Source organism: Stegostoma tigrinum, chromosome 20, assembly GCF_030684315.1.
Source record: "Stegostoma tigrinum isolate sSteTig4 chromosome 20, sSteTig4.hap1, whole genome shotgun sequence".
Classification (NCBI taxonomy): Eukaryota; Metazoa; Chordata; class Chondrichthyes; order Orectolobiformes; family Stegostomatidae; genus Stegostoma; species Stegostoma tigrinum.
The window spans coordinates 6,142,655-6,169,462 of NC_081373.1; the positions used below are offsets into that span (position 1 = coordinate 6,142,655).

The following is a 26,808-nucleotide window of genomic DNA, read 5'->3' on the forward strand; positions in this document are numbered from 1 at the left end:
GTCGACGCACCTTCCTCCTCGCTTTCCGGACTGTTGTCCACTCCACTGGGTCGCCTGTCGCCGCCTCCATTGGCTCCGGGTTGTCGGGGAGGATCTGAGCCTGCAGGGGTGCTTTGCTGGCCTCGGGCCCATCCTGCAGGGCTGTGCCCTCCTGCACGGCCTGGCCCTCCTGCACATTAGTGGGGTCCTTGCTGGGCCCTGGTGCCTTCCTCTCCTCCAGGGGGGCTGGCCCCGCATTTCCCCTGCAGGCGACCTGGGCGTAGGTGGTACCCCGCCGCGGGCATGCCCTATAGAAGTGGCCCACTTCCCCGCAAAGGTTGCAGCTTTTCTCTTGTGGGCAATCCTTTGCAAGGTGTCCCTCCTCCCTGCAGTTCCTGCAAATGGTGGCTTTGCAATCGGCCACCATGTGACCTGACCTACCACAGGCATGGCAGACTTTAGGTTGCCCTGCATAGGTCAGGTAGCCCCTACTCCTGCCGATCGCAAAGCTGGACGGTGGGTGTGCGACATTCCCGTCTGCGCCCATCCTCAGCGTCACCTTGACCTGCCTCTTACTCGTCCAGATGCCAAAGGGGTCCATGATGTCAGTTAGGTCCCCTTCCACCTTCACATACCTTCCGAGGAAGGTCAGGACATCAACTGCTGGCACATGCAGGTTGTACATGTGTACAGTCACCATACGGCTCCTCTGCGCTGGCATCACAAACAGCAGGACAGCGGTCAATACAGAGAGGGGGCCCTCACCTCCTTTCTCCTTGAAAACCTCCAGGAAGCGCTCGCAAAGCTTGGCACTCCTGAAGGTCACATCGTAAAAACCTCCTCCGGGCAAATCCTACAGGCAGTAAATGTCCGCAGCAGCGAACCCACAACAGTCCAACAGGACCCTCTTCACGAAGAAGGTGCGGTCCACAGGTGCACCTTCATCCACCTTCTTTACAGAAACACGGATGGTGTTCCAGACCCCCTGACCTGGGGCACGAGCACTTGCCGCAGCCATCATTGCAGGTTGGCTGCTCCCCTGAACCAGCGTTAGGCCGAAGCCAGCATTAAGATCCACTGGTCGCAAGGGTGCTCAGCCAACCCGACGTCCTCCTTTCACCTCCAAGACAGCACTCTCCTCCTCTCAGTCCACAAGAGAGTGGGTCTTTATTTTGTTCCAGATGTAAGCTGGTTCACTGAGCTTGAAGGTTTGTTCCCAGATGTTTGTCACCATTCTAGGTAACATCATCAGTGAGCCTCCAACGAAGCACTGGTGTTATGTCCCGCTTTCTATTTATCTGGTTAGGTTTCCTTGGGTTGGTGATGTCATTTCCTGCGTTGGTGATGTCATTTCCTGTTCTTTTTCTCAGGGGATGGTAGATTGGCTCCAAATCTATGTGTTTGTTGATGGAGTTCCGGTTGGAATGCCATGCTTCTAGGAATTCTCGTGCGTGTCTCTGTTTGGCTTGTCCTGGGATGGATGTGTTGTCCCAATCAAAGTGGTGTCCTTCCTCATCTGTATGTAAGGATACTAGTGAAGTGGGTCAGGTCTTTTTGTGGCTGGTTGATGTTCATGTATCCTGGTGGCTAGCTTTCTGCCAGTTTGTCCAATGTGGTGTTTGTCACAGTTCTTGCAAGGTATTTTGTAGATGACGTTCATTTTATTTGTCGTCTGTATAGGGTCTTTTAAGTTCATTAGCTGCTGTTTTAGTGTGTTGGTGGGTTTGTGGGCTACCCTGATGCCAAGAGGTCCGAGTAGTCTGGCAGTCATTTCAGAAATGTCTTTGATGTAGCGGAGAGTGGTTATGGTTTCTGAGCCCGTTTTGTCTGTTTGTTTGGGTTTATTGCTGAGAAATCGGCGGACTGTGTTCATAGGGTACCCATTCTTTTTGAATACACTGTATAGGTGATTTTCCTCTGCTCTGCGTAGTTCCTCTGTGCTGCAGTGTGTGGTGGCTTGTTGGAATAATGTTCTAATGCAGCTTCGTTTGTGGGTGTTGGGATGGTTGCTCCTGTAGTTCAGTATTTGGTCCGTATGTGTTGTTTTCCTGTAGACGCTGGTTTGAAGTTCCCCATTGACTGTTCGCTCCACTGTGACATCTAGGAATGGCAGGTTGTTCTTGTTTTCCTCCTCTTTTGTGAATGTTATGGCAGTAAAGGGTATTATTGATGGTCTTGAATGTTTCCTCTAATTCGTTTTGTTTAGTGATGACAAAGCTGTCATCTACATAGTAATGATGAAGTATGTTTACATTGGCAATATGATGCAGCTCGGAGAGTCGGTGTGGACGTTTTGGGCTGAATGGCCTATTTCCACACTGTCACGGATTCTATGGGTTCTGTGGCAAAGGTGGGAATATAGATGTCAGTCTCACAGGCAGACTGAACAGATGTGGTGATATTAGGCCCAGATTTGATAGTGAAGGAGCTAGAAAGATGACAAATGGCCAACTGTCTTCCTGTCAGTTTGGGAGCATCATTCCAGTGACCTCTGCTGGGACCTTGGACGATGAAGAGGCCAAACAAAATCATACAGGAGGAAAGATTCTTGAATTATTTTTATTTTATGTTGAACCAATCTATAATAAAATATTTAACCCACTGAGACTGAATGGGTATTAGAAGAAGTTACAGGAAATAAGAGAAAATTGAATAACGATATTTCAAAAGTTGCTTTTTAAGATATGAGATACAGATGGCTATAGGGAAGAGAGCAGAGCAATGATGGTTGAAAGCCAAATCACTAAAAATAAAGTGGAATGATAGTAAATTGCAATCAGAAAGTGGAGGGTGAAAGGTTAGAAGTGGACTCAGAAAAAGATTGCAGTGCTATTGGAATGAAATTATGGGGGATTTTAGAATATGCAATGAATGTGAAATTTTTTTCAGGGGTGGCAAGGCTGCAAGTCAAGATTGGTAAATGAACAGTAATTTGAATGGTATAATATTAAATAGTAACATTTCATATTTGTCAAAGTTGATGTAGGCAGACTTATTACATTCTTTAAAGATGAAACTGTTGGAACTTTTTGTTTATAATAATAACCTTCATTCTTGATGTCCAAAATTCTTAATCAATAACCAGCTCTGGAACAGATTTTAATGAGAACTACAAGGATTTTCTTTAATCCTTGCAATCATTAAGTCATACAGCACCGAAACAGACCCTTCGGTCCAACTCGTCCACACCAATCAGACGTCCTAATCTGACCTAGTGCCATTTGCTAGCATTTAGCCCATACCCCTTTCAACCCTTCCTGTTCATATAACCAACCAGATGCCTTTTAAATCTTGTAATTGTACCAGCCTACACCATTTCCTCTGGCAGTTCATTCAATACATGCACCACCCTCTGCGTGAAAGTTCCCTCTTAGCTTCCTTTTAAATCTTTCCTCTCTCAGTTTAAACCTATGCCCTCTAGTTTTGGACTCCTCCACTCTAGGAGAAAGATCTTGGCTATTCAACCTATCTGTGCCCTTCATGATTTTCTAAACCTCTAAAGTCACCCCTCAGCCTCCAATGCTCCAGGGAAATTAGCCCCAGCCTATTCAACCTTTCCCTAAACTCAAACCCTCCAGTCCTGGCAAAATCCTTGTAACTCTTTACTGAATCCTCTCAGGTTTAACAACATCTATCCAATAGAAGGGTGACAGAATTATACACAGTTTTCCGAAAGCAGGCTCACCAATATTCTGCACAGATGCAACATGACATCCTAATTCCTATACTCAATGCAACGACCAATGAAGGCAAGCATAATAAATGCATTTTTCATCACCCTTTCTACCTGAAACTCAACTTTTAAGGAACTATGGACCTGTATTTCTAGGTACATTTGTTTGGCAACATCCCCCAGTGCCCTACATTAACTGTATAATTCCTGCCCTGGTTTGCCCGACCAAAATGCAACAACTCATATTTGTCTAAATTGAATTCTATCTGCCACTCCCCAGCCCATTGGCCTATCTGATCAAGGTCCCATTGTAACCTGTGATAATCTTCTTCACTGTCCACTACACTAACTTTTTTGGTGTCATTTGTAAACTTACTAACCATACCTCCTCTATTTATGTACAAATCATTTTTATAAATGATGAAAATCAGTGGACCCAGTTCTGATCTTCATCGCTGATGTTGGCCACAGCCCTCCAGTCCAAAAGAAAACCCTCTCAGACCACCCTCTGTTTCTTCAAGGCAATTTTGTATCCAGTTGATTAGTTCCCCTGGGTCCCATGTGATCTAACCTTACTAACCAGCCCCTCAAAATCTCCTCCAGCAACTTACCCACCACTGACATAAGGCTCACCAGTCCGTAGTTCCCTGGCTTTTCCTTACAGCCTTTCTTAAATAATAGCATCACATTAGCCAACCTCGAGACTTCCAGCAACTCACCCGTGGCTGTCGATGATACACATGTTTGAGTAAAGAGTCCAGTAATCTCTTTCCTAGCTTCCCATAAAGTTCTGGTAAACACCTGTTCAGGTCCTGGGGAGTTACCTACCTTTGTGTTTTAAGACCTCCAGCACCTCCTCTTTGCTAATATGAACTCCTTTCAAGACATCACCATTTATTTCCCCAAGTTGTCTAGCATCCATGTCCTTCTCCACGGTAAGTTGAGTCTGAAGTGCCACACTACCCCATCCACCAATTAGCCCACTTCATGCTTCCTTACTCAAAAACAATTGCTGACTTTGATGTAAAATAGAAATGGCTGGAAAAGCTCAGCAGGCCTGACAGTATCTGTGGAGACAAAGCAGAGTTAACGTTTTAGGTCGACTGGCCTTTCTTCAGAACGGATTTTGATGTATTTGTTTGGTTGAGCTGTCTCTTAAGGCACAGTCAATGTTGATAGTTCAATCCCAAGAAAGCTGATCAATGCTGGGCGGTGATTTTCATCCATCCTTGGGCCTCTCGATTCAAGTGGACTTCACCTCATTTTCAGATCATTTGGTTTCTATGAACATGAATATAAAAAGGTATTCATTAGTTGTGACTAAATCCACATCCATGTTTCTACATTAAAAAAACTCAATGTTACATTATAAATGAGGTTTGCTTTCAGGCTGTAATAATTTTGAAAATTATGTTTTAGTGTAATACCTTAGCTGCAGAAACAGTGTGAGATTTTATACTCATTTCAAGAATACTACTTTAGATCCAAATGTGGATTAAACAGGCAAAAATAAATTAATATGCCACCAGAATCACATTTTTCTGTAATCTGTAATCTGCTGTGATTGAAACTTTTTTAAAAAATGGTCACTTAAAAGCAATATAACGTAATTTTACTGCCTAATGGCTTAGATAATGTAATGAAAATGTGAAAAATTAAAGGCAGTTGAAACAAAGCATACAAATCAATTTTTCCTGTTTAGATTGTGCCATTTTTAAAAATATTTCTTGGAGACAAAATCTGATGTAAATGTTGAGAAATTGGCCAAGCCAAAGGAGAACACAAGTTTAGGTTGTGTAGAATAAGGAAATACAGAGTTGAATTTTTGTCCCAAGATGTGTAGCTCAAATTGGGAAACTTCCTCAATTGGTAAACCTGTCTCCTTTTTAGCAAAGACCCCAACCCATCATATTTGTTTTCCAGAATTACAGGGTCAAGTTGGGCCATCTGCCACAATAGCAAGTTTGAAGGCTGCCATGGATGCAGGCAAATGTTGGGGAGGGCTGGTTAAAACTCCCATCTGCATTCCCTGGAGCTACATTCAAAATGTACTAAAGGGTGCTTGGCCCTCACACTTTCACCCTTCAAAGCCCCAGACCACCCCACCCCTCCCATGACACGTCCATGGTCCCCTACGCTACATCATCTGCCCCCTCACCCAGAATGTACTCATGAACCAATTGGGTGAAATTCCCAGCCCCTGAATGATGTGGACAATGGTGAGTCAATTGGGAAAATGTGGCAAAGATTGGAAAAGTATGATTCGCAACACAGAAAATTAAGTCCAGTTTTCCACCTGAGATTTGAATGGCAAGACAAGATTCTTGCTTGTGAGCAACAAGGGGCCTATCGTATCAGAGATAATGGGAACTGCAGATGCTGGAGAATCCAAGATAACAAAGTCTGAAGCTGGATGAACACAGCAGGCCAAGGAGCATCTCAGGAGCACAAAAGCTGACGTTTCGGGCTGAGACCCTTCATCAGAGAGGGGGATGGGGAGAGGGTTCTGGAATAAATAGGCAGAGAGGGGGAGGCGAACCAAAGATGGAGAGAAAAGAAGATAGGTGGAGAGAGTATAGGTGGGGAGGTAGGGAGAGGATAGGTCAGTCCAGGGAAACTGACAGGTCAAGGAGGTAGGATGAGGTTAGTAGGTAGGAAATGGAGGTGCGGCTTGAGGTGGGAGGTAGGGATGGGTGAGAGGAAGAACAGGTTAGGGAGGCAGAGACAGGCTGGGCTGGTTTTGGGATGCAGTGGGTGGGGGGGAAGAGCTGGGCTGATTGTGTGATGCAGTGGGGGGAGGGGACGAACTGGGCTGGTTTAGGGATGCAGTGGGGGAAGGGGAGATTTTGAAGCTGGTGAAGTCCACATGGATACCATTGGGCTGCAGTGTTCCCAAGCGGAATATGAGTTGCTGTTCCTGCAACCTTCGGGTGGCATCATTGTGGCACTGTAGGAGGCCCATGATGGACATGTCATCTGAAGAATGGGAGGGGGAGTTTAAATGGTTTGCGACTGGAAGGTGCAGTTGTTTATTGCGAACTAAGCGGAGGTGTTCTGCAAAGCGGTCCCCAAGCCTCCGCTTGGTTTCCCCAATGTAGATGAAGCCACACGGGGTACAATGGATACAGTATGATACATTGGCAGATGTGCAGGTGAACCTCTGCTTAATGTGGAATGTCATCTTGAGGCCTGGAATAGGGGTGAGGGAGGAGGTGTGGGGGCAAGTGTAGCACTTCCTGCGGTTGCAGGGGAAGGTACCGGGTGTGGTGGGGTTGGAGGGCAGTGTGGAGCGAACAAGGGAGTCATGGAGAAAGTGGTCTCTCTGGAAGGCAGACAAGGGTGGGGATGGAAAAATGTCTTGGGTGGTGGGGTCGGATTGTAAATGGCGGAAGTGTCGGAGGATGATGCGTTGTATTCGGAGGTTGGTAGGGTGGTGTGTGAGAACAAGGGGGATCCTCTTTGGGCGGTTGTGGAGGGGGCGGGGTGTGAGGGATGTGTTGCAGGAAATGCGGGAGACGCGGTCATGGGCGTTCTCGACCACTGCGGGGGGAAAGTTGCGGTCCTTGAGGAACTTGGACATTTGGGATGTGCGGGAGTGGAATGCCTCATCCTGGGAGCAGATGCGGCGGAGGCGGAGGAATTGGGAATAGGTGATGGAATTTTTGCAGGAGGGTGGGTGGGAGGAGGTATATTCTAGGTAGCTGTGGGAGTCGGTGGGCTTGGCCAATTCCCAATTCCTCCGCCTCCGCCGCATCTGCTCCCAGGATGAGGCATTCCACTCCCGCACATCCCAGATGCAAGGCCGCAACTTCCCCCCCGCAGTGGTCAAGAACGCCCTTGATCACGTCTCCCACATTTCCTGCAGCACATCCCTCACACCCCGCCCCCGCCACAATCACCCAAAGAGGATCCCCCTCGTTCTCACACACCACCCCACCAACCTCCGGATACAACGCATCATCCTCCGACACTTCCGCCATCTACAATCCAACCCCACCACCCAAGACATTTTTCCATCCCCACCCTTGTCTGCCTTCCGGAGAGACCACTCTCTCCGTGACTCCCTTGTTCGCTCCACACTGTCCTCCAACCCCACCACACCCGGCACCTTCCCCTGCAACCGCAGGAAGTGCTACACTTGCCCCCACACCTCCTCCCTCACCCCTATCCCAGGCCCCAAGATGACTTTGCACATTAAGCAGAGGTTCATCTGCCAGTGTGCTATACTGTATCCATTGTACACAGTGTGGCTTCATCGACATTGGGGAAACCAAGTGTAGGCTTGGGGACCGCTTTGCAGAACACCTCCGCTCGGTTTGCAATAAACAACTGCACCTCCCAGTCGCAAACCATTTTAACTCCCCCTCCCATTCTTCAGATGACATGTCCATCGTGGGCCTCCTGCAGTGCCACAAGGATGCCACCCGAAGGTTGCAGAAACAGCAACTCATATTCCTGCTGCCCAATGGTATCTATGTGGACTTCACCAGCTTCAAAATCTCCCCTTCCCCCACTGCATCCCAAAACCAGCCCAGTTCGTCCCCTCCCCCCACTGCATCACACAACCACCCCATTCATCCCCTCCCCCCCACTGCATCCCAAAACCAATCCAGCCTGTCTCTGCCTCCCTAACCGGTTCTTCCTCTCACCCATCCTTCCTCCCACCTCAAGCCGCACCTCCATTTCCTACCTACTAACCTCATCCTACCTCCTTGACCTGTCCGTCTTCCCTGGACTGACCTATCCCCTCCCTACCTCTCCACCTATCTTCTTTTCTCTCCATCTTCGGTCCGCCTCCCCCTCTCTCCCTATTTATTCCAGTTCCCTCACCCCATCCCCCTCTCTGATGAAGGGTCTGGGCCCGAAACGTCAGCTTTTGTGCTCCTGAGATGCTCCTTGGCCTGCTGTGTTCATCCAGCTCCACACTTTGTTATCAAGGGGTTATTGATACATTTACATCTCATTATTACCTAATCTCACCTCATTAATAAGTAGTCCGCTATTTGTCCACACAACGGAGTGAAACCGATAGTGACAATTCCTGACATAAAAGTCAGAGCTCGTACCTGGGCAGAGCTGCTGCTTGCCATTTGTTTCTCTTGGCCTCCATCTTAGTCAGCACCTCAGGTGACACTCCATGGGGTGCAACTGCCTGCATCCTTTATTCTCAAAGGTTGGCATCAATCACCAGTGTCACCAACCATCATGGTACATCTCCAACTCACATCAAATAGTTATCAGTGTCAGTGCTGTCCATTGGAGTCCACTGACACCTTTTATTGTCATGCAGTTGCCAGACCATTGTATACAATGGGACAGGAATCTTTCTCATGCATCAGAGCAGAGTGCATCTCAGAACTCCTCACATGCTTTCTGTGTGGTTCTTCACTTCCTGCCCACTTGGATGTTTGCAGCATCTCTGCTTTGCCTCGCCTTGCCTTGCCTTTTTGCACTTTGGCATCTTAGTCAGAATTAACAGACATACAGTACTTCAATCATGCTTTGCCTTTTAGCACAGCCACAAAGATGGCCATGGCTCTCAACGGAGATCAGTGCTATGGACATGTTGATGTACTGGCACTTTGCTGCATCAATGTTTACACCCACAGTATGTGTCAACAGCTGATGCAACAAACACACTGAGTGTGCTTCAACCAAATGACATTGCCTCAAAGTCAAATGGAGTAAGCCTTGGTCAAGTCCAGGTAGGCTATTGTCAGTTGGGGTATTGAAAGTTATTGACCACATCCAATCTGAGTCCACAAGTTGGAAATGGACCGTTGGCTGCTCGGGTTGGCCAGGGTCAAGGGTTCCATATTAGTCTAAGAAGAGGATCAGAGTCAGTCCTACAGGTCCAGTGCAACTGGTCTGGGAATTCATTGTAAATGAGTCATGGTATTGAGCAAAGATTAGCTGAGTATCTGATCACTGAACAGTCAGGGCCATCTTTCCAAATCATTCACGGGGTGTGCCACAGTCAGTCCTGGGATCTATTCACCAAAGCAGGGTGATATTGCAGGAGTGGGGGTTGTACTATCAATAGCCACTACCACCTTGGCTTCAATGGTAGGACAATGCAGGATGATCTTTGGCATGACTAAGCTCTTGGCCTAGATCACAGGTAGTAGTAGGAGATGAAGATGCAAATGAAAGGGATGTTTGGGAATGTGTGGAAGCCCAGCACTCATGGGGTTGAAGGGACTGCAAGGAAAAATGGAACAAGTTTGGGGATGTCCTATGTTATCTGATTAAAGCTGCAACTCTCTGCAAAATACGACTATTTCGTATTTTGTTTAAGGCTTTACAATGTGTGATATTGCCACATTTACCAACCAGCTGTTATTGCTACGCTGGACATTGGGGAAAATGTGGGACTCCCGTTAACAGGGCTGTTATCAAGGTGTAGCACTGAAAACAGGCAACCTGTGTAGCTTGTGATAATGGGAACTGCAGATGCTGGAGAATCCAAGATAATAAAATGTGAGGCTGGATGAACACAGCAGGCCCAGCAGCATCTCAGGAGCACAAAAGCTGACGTTTCAGGCCTGGACCCTTCATCAGAGAGGGGGATGGGGTGAGGGTTCTGGAATAAATAGGGAGAGAGGGGGAGGCGGACTGAAGATGGAGAGAAAAGAAGATAGGTGGAGAGGAGAGTATAGGTGGGGAGTAGGGAGGGGATGGGTCAGCCCAGGGAAGACGGACAGGTCGAGGAGGTAGGATGAGGTTAGTAGGTAGGAGGTGGAGGTGCGGCTTGGGGTGGGAGGAAGGGATGGGTGAGAGGAAGAACAGGTTAGGGAGGCAGAGACAGGTTGGACTGGTTTTGGGTCCATCATCATCCTCCGACACTTCCGCCATCTACAATCCGACTCCACCACCCAAGACATTTTTCCATCCCCACCCTTGTCTGCTTTCCAGAGAGACTACTCTCTCCGTGACTCCCTTGTTCGCTCCACACTGTCCTCCAACCCCACCACACCCGGTACCTTCCCCTGCAACCGCAGGAAGTGCTACACTTGCCCCCACACCTCCTCCCTCACCCCTATCCCAGGCCCTAAGATGACTTTCCATATTAAGCAGAGGTTCACCTGCACATCTGCCAATGTGGTATACTGCATCCATTGTACCCGGTGTGGCTTCCTCTACACTGGGGAAACCAAGCGGAGGCTTGGGGACCGCTTTGCAGAACACCTCCGCTCAGTTCGCAATAAACAACTGCACCTCCCAGTCGCAAACCATTTCCACTCCCCCTCCCATTCTTTAGATGACATGTCCATCATGGGCCTCCTGCAGTGCCACAATGATGCCACCTGAAGGTTGCAGGAACAGCACCTCATATTCCGCCTGGGAACCCTGCAGCCTAATGGTATCAATGTGGACTTCACCAGTTTCAAAATCTCCCCTTCCCCCACTGCATCCCAAAACCAGCCCAGTTCGTCCCCTCCCCCCACTGCACCACACAACCAGCCCAGCTCTTCCCCTCCACCCACTGCATCCCAAAACCAGTCCAACCTGTCTCTGCCTCCCTAACCTGTTCTTCCTCTCACCCATCCCTTCCTCCCACCCCAAGCCGCACCTCCATCTCCTACCGACTAACCTCATCCCACCTCCTTGACCTGTCCGTCTTCCCTGGACTGCCCTATCCCCTCCCTACCTCCCCACTTATACTCTCCTCTCCACCTATCTTCTTTTCTCTCCATCTTCGGTCCGCCTCCCCCTCTCTCCCTATTTATTCCAGAACCCTCTCCCCATCCCCCTCTCTGATGAAGGGTCTAGGCCCGAAACATCAGCTTTTGCGCTCCTGAGATGCTGCTGGGCCTGCTGCGTTCATCCAGCCTCACACCTTATTAACCCGTGTAGCTTGATTCTTGTAGTTCCAGTTACTATGACACATAATCACCTGTGTGATCAACTGAAGTAGCAATACATTTATGAAGGTGCACTTCTTTTCCCAATAAGGATTCAACTGTACCATCTTACGTACCGTCAGAAGTTGTCCTTTTTGTTTCCATCCCACTATGTGTCCTGTGAAAGGTACTCATGTCTGGCAGCTATTGACCTGGTGCACAGCTGGACTCTAAATATGGCAACAGAAATCACACAAGATCTTGGCAGTGGTGAGAAAATCCATTGCTGTTGACAGCATGGTAGCATAAGATGGACAGCATTGAGGCATGATACATACGTAATGAAGTGAACACTGGAGAACTCCATGAGATAACCCCTTAGAGCTCATAGAGCAAAGCCCTCCCAAAATTGACACTTAGCCAGTGAGCCACATAATAACACTGTTGAAATACACCTAAAAGAAACCAATTCCAAATTACGTTTTTCAAAACATTGTTTGTCTTACAACCTTATAAAAGATAACTAACTTATAGTATGCAAAGTTACATTTTTGTTCAAGGTGAAGATGCAGCTATCATAGATTTAAGGTCCTTATTTTGTACTATTGATTAATTCATTCTCAATAAAAACTTTTCACCAGGGAGATCTCCTGTACTGAGGGCTGCTGACAATGGACTGACCCCGAAGAGACACTTGATCACACCAATTCCAGGTTAGTGTCTTGAGCCATATAGTTGGAGTTTTTTCTTTTATCATCAGGGAACAATAAATTATGACATAATGATTTAGTCCTTATTAACTATGAGATTTGAGAGTGGTTTGCAATATAGGGAGCAATGTGCTGCAAAAATTGATAATTCCTGGCAGCTAGTGCTGCAACTTTGTTCTGAGAGTCAACTGGGTACCCAGTAGAATCCCCATGCTTCATACTCCTCAACAAACATAAGGAAAAATGACATTTTTTTGGTGGTGGTACATTGCTTGGTAACATCCTCATATGCAAAATCCTAGGAGTCAAAACACAACAGTTGCTCCATAAAAATAGCCCAATTTTTCAGATAGAACTCTGCTTTAGAATATTTAAAGTATTTATGTGTCCTTTAGGTAGCTGACCCAATACCAGTCCAGTGGCCAATGCTCCAAGCAGGCTAAGAGGCCCTTTCTCTCTGCCGAGCTGCAGCAGCAGCTGGGCAGGCTACCTTGGAGAAAAGCTCGAACCATCAATTTTCTGCCTTCTGGAAAATAACAATACATGATTGTTGCACAAACAGTGTGAGCTTCTAAAAAATATTTTAATCAACTTGTTCAGACATTTAATGTATATTTCTAGGAAAGCTGGGATTTGAATCCAGACTTTCTGGCTCAGAAATGGGGGCACTTGCACTGCATGACAAGAGAGCTTGAGCTTCATAGCTAAGAAATTGGTTATTCTTGCAGCTCCCATCTGTGCCCTCCTCCCCATCCTGTTTCCTGCAAAAAAAAGTTACAATGATAACTAATTTCTGTTATTCTTCAAATTTTACTGAGTCCGTTTCATGGTCCTTGTTGGTTATATACAATACTTGTAATTTTGGAATGAATGTATCAAAAATGTGGACTTTTTTCTCTCCCTTTGTAGATCACAGAGGTGGCTTTTATCTGAAACCATCTCAGGATTATGAAAAGGAAAGAATGATGATGGAACAAATCAAAAGGCTGAGGGTATCAAGGTCTCTGAAAGAAAATAACATTAAATCATTCACAGCTCTGGATGATGTGCCAGTAGATTCATACAACGCTGACAGTACTTCATTTAAAACTGCTTCAAGCAGACCAGTGAAGTCAAACTGGTTGTTGACTGAGTCCTTTAGAATTCCAGAACTACCATCTGCTGCAAAGCTGAATGTCAATACCAACCAATCTGAGCAGACTGGCAATGGAAAATCAAACAATCAAGAAACTGTAAGAGAGAAAACGGAGAAAATTAAAGATTCACCATTGTATGCTGTGGTAAATAAATCCAAAAAAGCACGACCCTTATTAGACCAGGTGTTTAAAGAAACTTCGCCAGTGTCGAATAATAGCAGAGAAATGGAAAACACAAATATACACAGCCAAAATTGCCTTGAGGAAGAACCAGTGTATGCAGAGACTAGTGAATTCTTGGAAAATGGACATGCACGAAGGATTAACACTAGTGAAGAAATAAAAGCAAGATTGGTAAAAAGCACTGAAAAGAAAATAAAGGAATCTGAGTTGGTGACAGTCAACATTTCCAAGATGAAACAATCATTGGGTATGGATTTCATTTTAAGTTGTTTAGAAATGATAAAATGATGCCCTAGATATTTTTCTTCCTTTTTTTATTTTTCTCCTTTTCTGTCTTGTAGGCATTGCTGTTTGTAAGATTCATGTCACAATCACTGGAGTCTCATACAGTCTAGTTTTTGCGTATAAACCTAGCTAAATATTTGACTGAGCATCAGAGTAGAACTCAGACCTGTGCACAAATTTCTCCTGGCTGTATAGGTTTTGTTTCTGCACATGTGCTGGGTATGGTAGTTTGGTGGTATGTGTTCAGGTTTCAGTAGCAACTCCTTGCAGAGGAGATGAAGCCAAAGCTGGCAGAATCAGGGCTGGTGACACAGACACAAATCAAACCTAACTAGCCATCAGCTCCCAAGGTCTCATCAGCATAATGCCACTTAGGTCTTGAAAGCACACCCCCCTCCCCCTCCCCCATCACAAACTGTATCTTATTTTGTTTTGCCCAGAGTTGGTCACCTTAGGAAATAATAAGTCATCATAGAGTCCCTACATTGTGAAAGCAGGCCATTTGGCCCATCAATTCCACACCGACCCTCTGAAGAGCATCCCACCCAGACTCACCACTCTACCTTGCTTGCAGCCCTGCATTTCCCATGGCCGCCCAACTAGCCTGCATGTCCGTAGACACTGTGAGCAATTTAGCATGGCCAGTCTGCCTAACCTGCACACCTTTGAATTGTGGGAGGAAACTGGAGGACCCAGAGAAAATCCCCACAAACACAGGAATTGAATCTGGGTCCCTGGAACTGTGATGCAGCAGTGCTAACCACTGAACCATCATGCCATGAAACTGTATTTAAAAATCTTGGTAACCTGGAGAAAAAGACCATGGGTGGGACTTCCTCCCTCCCCCTAGAAGTGGCAGGGCACATGACAGGAAGGGCAAATAATTGGTCACTTTACTGCTAAAATTCCCACCCACTTAATACTTCTATTATTAAGCTATGGACAGGAAGGTCCACGGCGAACCTTCCTAAACTACCACCTAAACTACCACGAATTAAAACCACATAAGAGCCTCAAACCTCCTCTGGCCCTATTATTTTCCATCTCTGTAAGTGACAAAAGTGGCTGCCTTTGCAACAGGGCAATCTGCCTGCCAGATTGGGGGAACCTCTATTTTTCCAAACTGGAACCTAGTCCTTGGGCTAAATAATGGGCAGGGGTATAGCTGCTGAATAGTGCCCTTTTCCCATTGTCTTCAGTCCCAGACCTCCCTCTCCTTCTGATCCTCGTAAAAAAAAAATTCCACTTCTGCCATTACAACTTTCATTGCTGTGGAGCCTAGGTGTCCAACAATATCAACAGCTTTCTGAGGCTGTTGGCTTCTGATTAACTAGCAGTTTTTGGTGGGTTGTGACTTCAGTGTTGGGACTGGTGATGCATTGAGAAGTTTGATCCCATAGGCCCTGCCCTTGAAACCTTTGCCACCACACTTTGTGCAGAAAACACTGTACCTCAGCCCATGAAACTGTTGAATAGCCATGAAATACAAAGATGTTAACCAGCTCAGCCAAGGGAACCTACTACCTTACCTGATTTGTTCAACATGTGGCTGTGCTCCCATGCTATGTAGTCGACCCCAGTGCCAATAATTACAGGTAATAAATATATACTCTGTAATAAGAAAAAATAACATTCAGAAGGATTTTATTCTTTCATTGTTTAAAAAAAGTACTGTGTTTGAATAAAGAGTATTTCATCATTCATAGGATGAGGGCATTGCTGGTTAGGTCAACATTTATTGGCCATCCTTATTTACCCTTGAAAAGGTGATGTGAACTGCCTCCTCGAACCACTGCAGTCAATGTGTTCTGGGTATCTTAGGGAGTGATTTCCAAGACATTGACCAGTAATGCTGAAGGAATGGCGATAGATTTCCAAGTCAGGACGGACAGTGGTTGGAGTGGAATTTGCAAGCAGTGTCGTTGCACTTCGAGTTGTTTTGGGTTTGGAAATTGCTGTACAAGGACCCTTGGTAAATTTTTGTGTGCATGTTGTGAATGGTATACATTGCTGCTACTGAATGTCAGTGATGGAGGGAGTATATGTTTGCAGATATGGTGCCAGTAAAACAGGCTACTTTGTACTAGATGATGTTAAGTTTCTTAAATGTTGTTGGGGTTGCGTTCATCCAGGCAAGTGATTTGTGCCCTGTAGATGCTGTGTGAGCTTTAGGGAATCAGAAGGTGAGTTATTCACTGCAGGAAGCCGAGTTTTCCCCAATTCCCGTTAACTTCAGTTAAAGAATTGAAATTAAAAGAAAAGCTGCAGATGCTGAAAGACAGAAAAAAAACAAATGATGCAAATACTCAAGGCCGTCGATATCCAACTTCTCAAACCGAAAGCGGAATAATAAAGATAGAAGCACTACTATTCCTGTTTACATATTTTGTTTATTTTTAACACCTTTCATTACTTCACTGAAATATCTTTTTGCGGTGCCTAACTATCTGCTTTCTTCCTTTTAACTCACCAAAGTTCTGTAATTAGATACCCTGCTCTTTTGATTAGTTCCTCAATTGTTTTACTCATTCCTCTAAAATTGTTGCTTTCTATTGCAATCCTCAAAAAGAGGTGGCTGGAATATTAAAGCCTACAGGTGACTAGATGAAGTGGCTCATATTTAAAAGCGATGGTGGCCCAATTTTTTTTCCTGTATAGCATTCTATGATTCCCATCCACATTTAATGTTAATTTTAGTCACTGCATTTTTATCAAGAGTTGCACTGAAGGGTTGAAACAGTTTTACTCTGTTGATCTTTAACTGCAGGGATCAGCATTTCTGGAGGGATTGAATCTAAAGTGCAACCTGTTGTGAAAATAGAGAAGATTTTCCCAGGAGGGGCTGCGTCAGTAAATGAATCTCTTCAGGTAATACAACCACTGAACAGTTCTGCCTCCCTGCTCAGAGGTAAACTAAACCTGAGAGTCTGTTGGACTGTTCTTTGAAAGACTGATGATACGTTTCTATGACTGTATCGTGTTGGTGTTCATGTATCCTGGTGACGAGTATCCTGCCCGTCTGTCCTATGAAGTGTTTCTTGCAGTTTCTGCATGCAATTTTCTAAATCCTGCTCATTACGGGCATGGGGTCTTTTAGTCTTTGAGAGTAACTGGCAACCAACTCTGGCTATTGGTTTGTGTGGTATCCTCATTCCAAGAGGTCGTAAGAATCGTGCAGTCAGTTCCAATTCGTGCCTAATATAGGATAGGGTGGCCAGTGTGTTGGGGCATAGAGTGTTTGTGGACACTGAAATGGTTACTGTTGTAATTCAGGATTTAGTATGTATCTTTCTGTATACACTGGTAAGTAATTCACCATTGTTCGTTCATTCCACCATTAAATCTAGAAACAGATGTTGATTATTGTTCTCTTCTAACTGATGAACTTGATCCCAGTGAATATTCTGTTAGTAAGTTGGTGTGTTTCTTCTAACTTTGCTTGTTTAATGATTACAATGATTTTGTGATCATTAAATGAACAAAGTTAGAAGAAACACACCACCTTATGAACAGCATGTACATCAGGGAAGAAGAGAACAATCAACTCCTGTTGCTAGACATAATGGTGGAATGAATGATCATTGGTGAATTCCTTTTCACTGTAAACAAAAAGACCACACACAGAGACCAAATCCTGAATTACAACAGTAATCACCCCAGCGTCCACAAGCATAGCAGGGTCAAGACTCTGTTTAAATGAGCAATAACACACTGCAACGTCCTGGAACACGTATACAAAGTCTTTACAAACATTGGATATCCTGACAGCTTCATTTGCCGATGGCTGGCAGATAAACAACACCAAGAAGACACTGTATGTCCAAACACACTGGCTACCCTATTCTGTATTAGAAACACATCAGAACTGATTACAAGGTTCCTACAACCTCTTGGAATAACAATAGCACAAAAACCAACAGCCACACTCTGCCAGCTACTCTCAAAGACGAAAGACACCAGACCCACAAAGATCAGGACAAATGTGACATACAAAATACCACACAGAAACAGTGAGAAGCACTTCATAGGACAGACAGGCAGGAAACTCACCACCAGGAGACATGAACACTAACTCGCAGCAAAACGGCACGACCAACTCTCCCTCATTTCAATACACTCCAACATAGAAGGATATAAGTTTAACTGGGACAAAATTACAGTACTAGGACAAGCACAACAAAGACGAGCACAAGAGTTTCTGGTGGCCTGGTTTTCAACCACTGGTGTGCGATAAAGAAACATGTTGAACTAGACCCCATCTGTGTACCACTACGGTGCAAAATCAGAAACAGGACTAACCACCATGACAGACTAGACCATGTAAATTCAAAACAGCACAAGACAATCGAGAATCAACAGAGGCTAGACAGCACTGAAGATGTCACCTAGAAGGGAGGCAAAAGGTTCACACAAAAACCAGCCAGCTTGGTGAACCGACCAACAACTCCAACCACAATCCGAGCTATAGATCTGTGCTAAAACATTAAAGGTTTATAGAATGTATAGCCCCATAGTGGAATGGCATGATGCATCTATTCAACAATTCATTGCTGCTTTAAATAACTCAGTTTCAGATATTAATGATGAGGCACCTCAAGTATAACTTGAAAAGAATTATCTAACCATTATATTTTAAATCTTGTGCAGAAAATTGTGCGGCAGTGGGCTGCTTGGCCACTGTCCTCCTTCCCCAAATGGAAAGTTGGCAGCCAGCAAACAAATTTAGGACGCACCTTTCCCACAGCCATAAAGCACTCTGGGTAGCCTAATGTAGCGAATAGAGGGGCTTGCACCCCTCAGTGAAAGCAAGTCTAGCCTTCTGCTGCTAGCCAGTCAGATTATCTGGCACCGCCTGCCATCCCAGCAATATCGGGGTTCCATAGTGGGTGTTGTCTGCACTCGACTGTACTCTGGAATAAAGGTCCTGATGGATCCCTAAACTCTGTTTACCAGAGTTTGGGCAAGGGAGTTTGGAACTTTAGGAAAGGAGAGAGTGTGTTGGAGGGATGTCTTTAAAAATCTATGTCAGAAGTCCGGAAGGAAGAGTACTATCATTGGAGGCACGCTCCTAATGTGCAAAGGGTATCCTTTGCAAATCATATGCATCTTCTTCCCACACGTGTAAAAACATGTTTAAAGAAAACGTCTGTCCAAATCCTACCCACTGCCTACCCATGCCAGTTGTGTTACAGCATGGGCAAAATAATATTGGGGCCAATTGAACTTTCAACAAGCTCAATTGATCCTTAATTATTTATTTACATACGCAGGGAGGGCTGCTAATCTTGACATTTGTTCACCCTCCATGTTATAGAAATGAGCTCAGGAATGCGTGCAAAGTTACCTGAGCATCTCCTTAATTCATGTACCTCCTCCACCCCTTACTCGTTCACGCTAGCCTCCACAACCCCTGCTGAAATCATACCCAATGGAAGCATGTATTATCTAACCCTTTATCCAGTTTGGATTGTTGCTACTCTTTATAATCCATTTTACACCAATGGCATCAACAGAATTGCAATTTGCAAATTTTTACAGTAATACTCTATAGAAGTAAATGCACTCAGAACTCACTGTCACCCATTTTACACTATCAAACAAAGTCACAATGACTCAGAGCGAAGTTAAAATATAACTTTCTTGCTTGAACTTAATTCAGTCTTTGCCCTTCATGCTGTCATATGCATGTGATTTCTGACCAATTCTTAGTTGGCACTGATGTAAATGGGATCAACCAAGTTAAATGATTTAATCTTCATATTAGTGAGTTAACACTGAAGAGCAGGTTAAGATAATAATGAATAACAGATCAGTTAAATTATTAACCTATGTCTGTATTCATAGAAACCAGATATGTCACTTTTTATGGTACCAAGAAGGTAAAATGATAAAAAGTTATCTCGCATCTGGAGGAAGAACATTCTAATTCTTCTCAGTAATGTTGCTAGTTTCTCGTGTTACCTAACTCTGTGGGGGGAAAAAAAGCATAATTAGTTGTTTCTAATTGTTGTAGTCTCAGCCTAAGAGCATGTCTTTTCTGGTCATGCCAGTTGTTTTGTGTTCAGATTCCTGTCAACCAACTGTAACCTCAACCTGGTTTTGCAAGGGTGCTTTTAACAGCTTTATTCAAGCAATGGATATATCTAAATTTCCATTTTTTTTGTTCTTTGGGATTTTGGTTACAGGTCAGTTTGTTTTTATTGACTGTACCACTTATTTCAGCGGTCTGTCTTGTATTTGTATTGCTATAAGGAACTGAAAGCCATGGAATTTACAGTTCCACAGAATTTGACTTAGTATTGACAGCAATGAAAATTAACTGTGTCAGTTAAAACACTATTAAGCTGCTGTATGACCCACCACTGTAAATGTTTGAAAACATTAAACAGAATAACAAGGGAGCACTGAAAGTAACAAGTAATTTGTTGAAGGATCTATAGTCAGGATCACAGCATAATTTCAGTTATCCACCATAACATTAAAAATAGTGAGAATTAAAAGATCATCAAGAGCCTCTAGATTTTATTTATGATTGCTGAAATCTTGAATGTTCTTCTCATCACTATTCTTTCTCATTCACCTCCACCATTGTGTTGCTAATGTCAAGGATATTGACCTGTGATCCAATATGCAATCCATCTGATCTCATGCTTTACTGATCCACCATTTGGCAGTCCATATACTTGTGGCTGCCATATAGCCATCAAAACCAAAAGAACAGTTCAGAAAGCCCTCAGACCACCAACTACTGATTTCCAGTTACAAAACCTGTATGTGCTCCACTAACTCTGTCAGCAGCTTGCAATGCTATGCTGCACAAAGGAAGTATTTCTGGACAGCTGTCTCAGTATAATAGCATGTCTGGTATCATCTACGGCAGGAGGTTCACAAACATACTGTCCTCTTCCAAAACACACAACTCTTCAGCTGTTACAGTGTCAAATGAGTCTGCTCACAAAAAGACCATTATCACAGAGCAAGAGATCCAATTATTTTTGGAGACAATATTCTTGACAGTACAAATTTTTTTATTCATTCAGAGGATGTGGTCTTATTGTCCATCCCTGGTTGCCCTTGAGAAGGTGGTGATAATCTTTTGTTAATCTGACTTTTGAATGCTCAATCCAAAGCCTATGGGTAATGTTTTGAGAAGAACAGATCAATTAAACACTATAATTGTGTCACCACAGAAGTTTTAACAAATAATTGGCACTACACCAAGACGTCAGGTAAATTAATAACTATGTATCATTAACATTAAGATTACAACATAGCCAAAAAAAATTCATTAGAAATGGTGAGACACAGATTTGCCTTGCTCTCGTGGGAGCAGGCAGTACCATGGGCTGCCATTTCCATTGATGTAGGTACATGCAGTTTGCGCCGTTTGCTTACGCCCAAATACACAGAAATGGTGGTAAGCTCAGGTCACTCAGCCCAACCAGCTGATGTGACACCACATTACCAGATTTGAGCAGCTCAAGTTCTGGCAATGCCTGTGACCGGTTAAGTACAATCTCTATTCTGCCTTGTACGAACAGGCAAAGGAACCTCTTATTTGACTTGACCAGCCAATCATGGGGGCATATAGCCTTCATACAGCATGTTGCACCAGCTTTGAAATTCATACCAGGCATTGTTCAATTGTGTGGTAGACAGAATGTCTTTTTGGACTGAGAAATCATCTTGTTAGTGGAAAGTACCATTCAGTGGCCAACTACATACAAGCTATTAGAAAAAGTTTGTTTCACCTGTTGTTCATTTTTTTTTTGGAAACTTTCCATTCCAGTATAACTTATAGTAACTAGGCACTTTTACACTCTGAAAGTGGCACTGTTAGCCTCTTTGTGAGTTTGTGCATACAAAGTAAGCAATGATCTGATCAGGACAACCATTGTACACAGGAGAGCTTTGATGAACTCTATTGCAGCATCAAGCTTGTAAGGTGCACATATAGCTTGAGTCCTATATACCATATTGCTGATAAAGCCAATCTTACTGCAGATGGAGCTATATGAATCTCAATATGCATATTTCTAGTCAAGATAGGCTTGTGGGGTATGATACAGGAGGCCCATTAGCAGATCTTTCAGCCACATTCAAAATAAAGGGAGTATGTTAGACAGCTCTACCTCAAAACTAAATTTGTAGTATGGAGCCCATCTGGTGAAGAGTCATTTAGACTCGAAATGTTAGTTTGCTCTCTCTCCATGAATGCTGCCTGACCAACGGTAATCACCAACATTTTTTGTTTTCAGTACAGATTCCAGCATCTGCAGTAATTTGTTCCCATAAACGGCTGTACATTTGAAGATTATGAACACATCATCCACATATCAGGCATATACCTTGGATAAGAATTTCAGGCTCATTCCATCAAAAACACATTTCTCAAGGAAAGTGGTTAAAGCGTTAGTGAACACTGAATCAAGAGAGGATCCCATGGCTAATTCGTCTATTTGGCTGTGTATGGAATCTAGAAATCAGGTCAGCAAAAGTAGGAAAATTTTGACAAGTAAAAGCAGGAAATACATAAAATGGAATAGAAGTGAAAAATAAGGTTCTATTACAGACCATAATGGTAGACCTATGTGTGAAGGTGGTGGATGTTTGTCTGGTTTTCAATGAACCCTTTGTGTCTGTCTACATAAAACATGACAAACATTGCAATCAGGATGGAATTGTGTGAAATATTAGGTGAAAGTAATCTAGTGGTCAGTGAAGTATTAAGGGTTGTAACATGATTGGAAGTTGACAAATCCTCTGGCTCAAGTGATATATATCCTAGAATTTTAAGGAAAGCAAGAACAGAAGTAACAAATCTCTGTCTTTTTCTAATGGAGACCTACATAGAGTTCTGGTCACTGCACGGTAGAAAAATATGATTGAACTACAGCAGGTGTAGAGGAAATAATGAACAAAAACAAAGCTCAAAACTTGCGAACAAAAACAAAGTTGCTGGAAAAGCTCTGTAGGTCTGGCAGCATCTGTGAAGGTAAAAACAGTTAACGTTTCCGGTCCGGTGACCCTTCCTCATAACTGTTGATGCTGCCAGATCTGCTGAGCTTTTCCAGCAACTTTGTTTTTGTCCCTGATTTTACAGAGTCTGCAGTTCTTTCTTTTTTTTGTAGAGAAAATAATGTTACCTAGACAAGAGAATTTTAGTTGCGAGGAAAGATTAAGAATAACAAACCCAAGGAGAGACCTAATTGAAATGCATTTTATCATATATAGGGTCTAACAGGTTTGAGATTTGATTGAATGCAGTAAACATCTCCCAGTGGTATATTGTTACTGGGACTCGGTCAGAGGAAAGAAGGAGCTGAGAGGAAACAGACTTGGGGTAATGTCTCCTTAACAGTTTCTGTTGTAATATAGGTCATGTTTATATAGTCTGTAAGTAGTTGCAGTAATACAGTAAACTTCATTTTGTTGACCAGTCTTAGTTAACCCAGAAAGGTGATATCCCACGCAAGAAACCCACACAAAACATGTACAATAATGAGGGATAACACGCTGTGAAGCTGGATGAACACGGCAGGCAAAGCATCATCAGAGGAGCAGGAAAGTTGACGTTGCAGGTCAAGAACTTTCTTCAGAAAATGATGAGGGGTCTGGATGGGGTTGTAAGACAGACCAATTGACCTTCCTTGAGAGTCTAGGTTTTAGGGTAAGATGTAGGAAGTTTAGAAAAAATTCAAGGGGAAACCGTTTCATCCAGAGGATTGCAGGAATTTAGAACTGACTGCTGATAAGGTGATAAAGACACAAACCTTCATAATCTTTAAACTTTTAAGTGTCATAACCTGCAAGGCTGTGGACCAAGAACAGAAACATGGTGTAATGCTGGATGGCTATTGTCAGTCAGCAAGGACAAGATGTGCTTAAGGTGCTGTAAATTTTAACAATTTTATATTCTGGTTCATTATAGCTCTGAACCATTAGTTCTAGTTACAGTTTCTTACCTTCTCTAGCTAATTTATTATCCAGTGTATGCAATGTATATTAAGAACTCAGTTCTGGCAAGAAGCTGCAGTGGATGTCACAACTTTAAAGAATGAAGTTTATGGTTAAATGATCAGAATAAGATAAATATTGCTTAGTTGAATCCCTCATCACTTGAAGTCAGAAGGTAAAACATGTACTATCTTGACTTGATTGTGTGAGATTATTGTGACAACATCTTAAATTGGCAACTATTTGGTTGGCTGCCATCAACAAAGCAGTGTTACCGAGAGTGTAGGTATAATTTGGCTATTGGAACCAAATACGTTTTGTAAGCTGCAACTTCTTTTCCAAAACCAAAAAGTCAGTGCAAACAATTGTTATTCTGTAAAGAGCTCTTAGTTTGATTTTTTAGATCATAACTAGCTTTTAATTGACTATCCTGATGCAGTGAATATGTGCTTAATTAAAAATGTAGTAGAGGTAATTCATTGTCATTAGAAGCCAGGTAAAATGTGAATCAGGAGAGAGGATGGATTGAATATCAGAGCACATACAATTGGAATAAGAAGTCTCCAGATTAAAAGACTACTTTCAGCTAGTTGAACCATATATCTTTACTTCAGTAATCTTCATAACATGTTGACACTAAGAAAAACTTTATAACTAATGGCAATATTCTTGCATCAGTAATTGGTTTTGAGTTGTTTGGCTAAAGTTTAAGATGCATGATGACATTTAAAGTCTGTGATATGATTTCAAATGTTTTTCAAACATTTTGTTCTCTTCAAGAAAGTACTGGCAAACAAAAGGGTCAAAAATAACTTAAACAATTGAAAGTCATGAAGGAAATACTGACGCAATTCCTTAGAAAAATGGTAAAAAGCTGGAATATGAGCAAACATTTTTCAGTTTCATATGCATCCCAGTTGCCATAGTATTCATTTCTATTCACAAATGCACAATTCACTGAATGTAGCAACATCAATTAATTAAGGTGTAAAACAAAAGAATGTCAAAGTCTTGAGCTTATTTCTAAAGGGATTGAACTAAAAATTAGAGAATTCATGCTCACCTTGCATTGAACCTTGGTCAGACAGTATTTAGAACAATGCTTTAAATTCTGATTGTCGTATTATAAAGAGAAACTGCAGAAGGTGCAGCAAAATAGACAAGAATTCTGCCAGAATCATTGGAATATACCTATCAAGAATGAATGAACAGATTGAAGATTTTATTCTCTTCAAAAGACTGTGGAATTACATATTAGAGGTCTTTAAAATTAGAAGAGACTTTGAAAACACAGCCTAATTCCGCTCCTGTTTTCTATTTGGCCCATTTGAGCCTGCATTGGCATTCAGTATGATCTTGGCTAATCCTGTATCTGAGTGCCATAATTTCTCTCTCTCCCCTTGCCCATGACACTTCTAGTGCCTAGAAATCTATCTATTTCTTACCAAAATATATTCAATGACTTGGCCTCCACTGCCTTGTATGCTGAAGAACGCCATGGGTTAACCATAGTAGTTCAGAGGTGAGCACTGCTGCCTCACAGTGTCAGAGACCTGGCTTTGATCCCAGCCTCAGATGATATGAACATCTTTGTACATCAGCATGTCCAAATTTCTCACCATTTAAATAATATCTCCTTTTTATTGCCAGCTGATTTGGACAGCTATCTTTATTCTCATTATACTGCACCTGTCATGTATTTGCTCTCTCATTCAGCTAATCTAATTCACTTTGAAGCCTCTTTATTTCCTAACCATTCAAAGTCAAGTTTAACAGAGACAGATGAATTTTCTGCATAGAGGTGGGTTTCTGACCCAGAAACAGACTCCTTTTCCCACCTCCATGGGCTAATATTGAAGCTCATTCTCTGTCTACTGTACCAGTAAAGGGAACACATTTGTCTTTACTCAGTTTGCCATTGAAAAAGCAGCTTGGGTCAGGCCTTTCAATATTCTGTAAGTTTCATTGAGATTCTCCCTCATCCTTCTAAACCTCATCAAGTGTGAACTGAGTGTTCTCAATTGTTCCTCACTTGACAAGCCCTTTATTTCTGGAATTATTCTTGTAAACCTCCTCTGGATCCCCTCCAAGGCCAGCATATCCTTCCTTAGATATGGGGCCCAAAACTGCTCACAATATTCCAAATATGATCTAACCAAACTATTCATGAATTACACCTTCTGAAGTTTGGTGGCCTGCTGACTGGTTGTCCAGCTGAGCAAGTGTCATTGCTAATATGCAACTCGTGGTCTCTGTCTGAGGAATCATGGAGGAGTCAATACCCACCTCTTCAAGGGATTTCAGTTTTCTCTTTGAATCTGCTCAAGCTCCCTGAATGTTAGCGTGAAGATCTCAAGCAGCCTGGCCTGGTAAAGGATGAAGTAGTGAATTTGGCTTGGCACTTTGAAATTGATGTGCTGCTGAATTTTTTTCTCCCCGCTGCCCCAAAACTCCATCACCTTCCCATCTTCAGGAGATCATGATAACCTACCCCTCTTGAATGTTTATATTTCCGTGGAAAAGCAAAGCTAGAGGCCATTGATATTAATGTATCCACCAAGAAATCACACAGGAACTTTGGAATTAACCACTTTACCTAGAGAATGGTGAGATTGTGGAACTTGCTACGAAAAGATGTGACTGAACCAAATTGTGTAAATGCATTTGAAGGGAGCATACATATACAAATGAGAGAGTAGGAAGTAGAGGGTTATGCTGATAGTTCAAAGAAAAAAGACAGAGGGAAGCCTAGAGTGGAATTTAAATGCCAGAAAGGATTGATTGGGCCAAGAGGCCTATCTTTTTGTACATTTTATGCAATTCTTTGTAAGTGTTATGTTTAGCATAATCTGATGGGTTTCAACAATGAAATTTTGTTTACAGTAAATAGCAAGCCTCTTTGCAAACTTTCTGAAATTAGTAAAATTAATAGTATAACTAATTACAATGAGTTATGCTTTCATTTTTAAAATCAAATCAGTATAAATGAGCAAAACATAATGGGTTCAGGGTCTATATGTACAGTGCAACTAGGTAACACT

The 26,808-nt window shown here is 43.2% G+C and overlaps 1 protein-coding gene across 4 annotated transcripts in view; it reads left to right on the forward strand.

Moving 5' to 3' along the window:
* pdzd7a (PDZ domain containing 7a) overlaps positions 1-26,808 on the forward strand; it is a 113,131-nt gene that overhangs the window by 70,603 nt on the left and 15,720 nt on the right. For all 4 annotated transcript variants that reach the window (XM_059652948.1, XM_059652952.1, XM_059652951.1 and 1 more), the window contains 3 exons: positions 12,138-12,209; positions 13,116-13,772; positions 16,578-16,678. In XM_059652948.1, the coding sequence (XP_059508931.1) occupies positions 12,138-12,209; positions 13,116-13,772; positions 16,578-16,678 (830 nt within the window). The remainder of the gene's footprint in view (positions 1-12,137; positions 12,210-13,115; positions 13,773-16,577; positions 16,679-26,808) is intronic.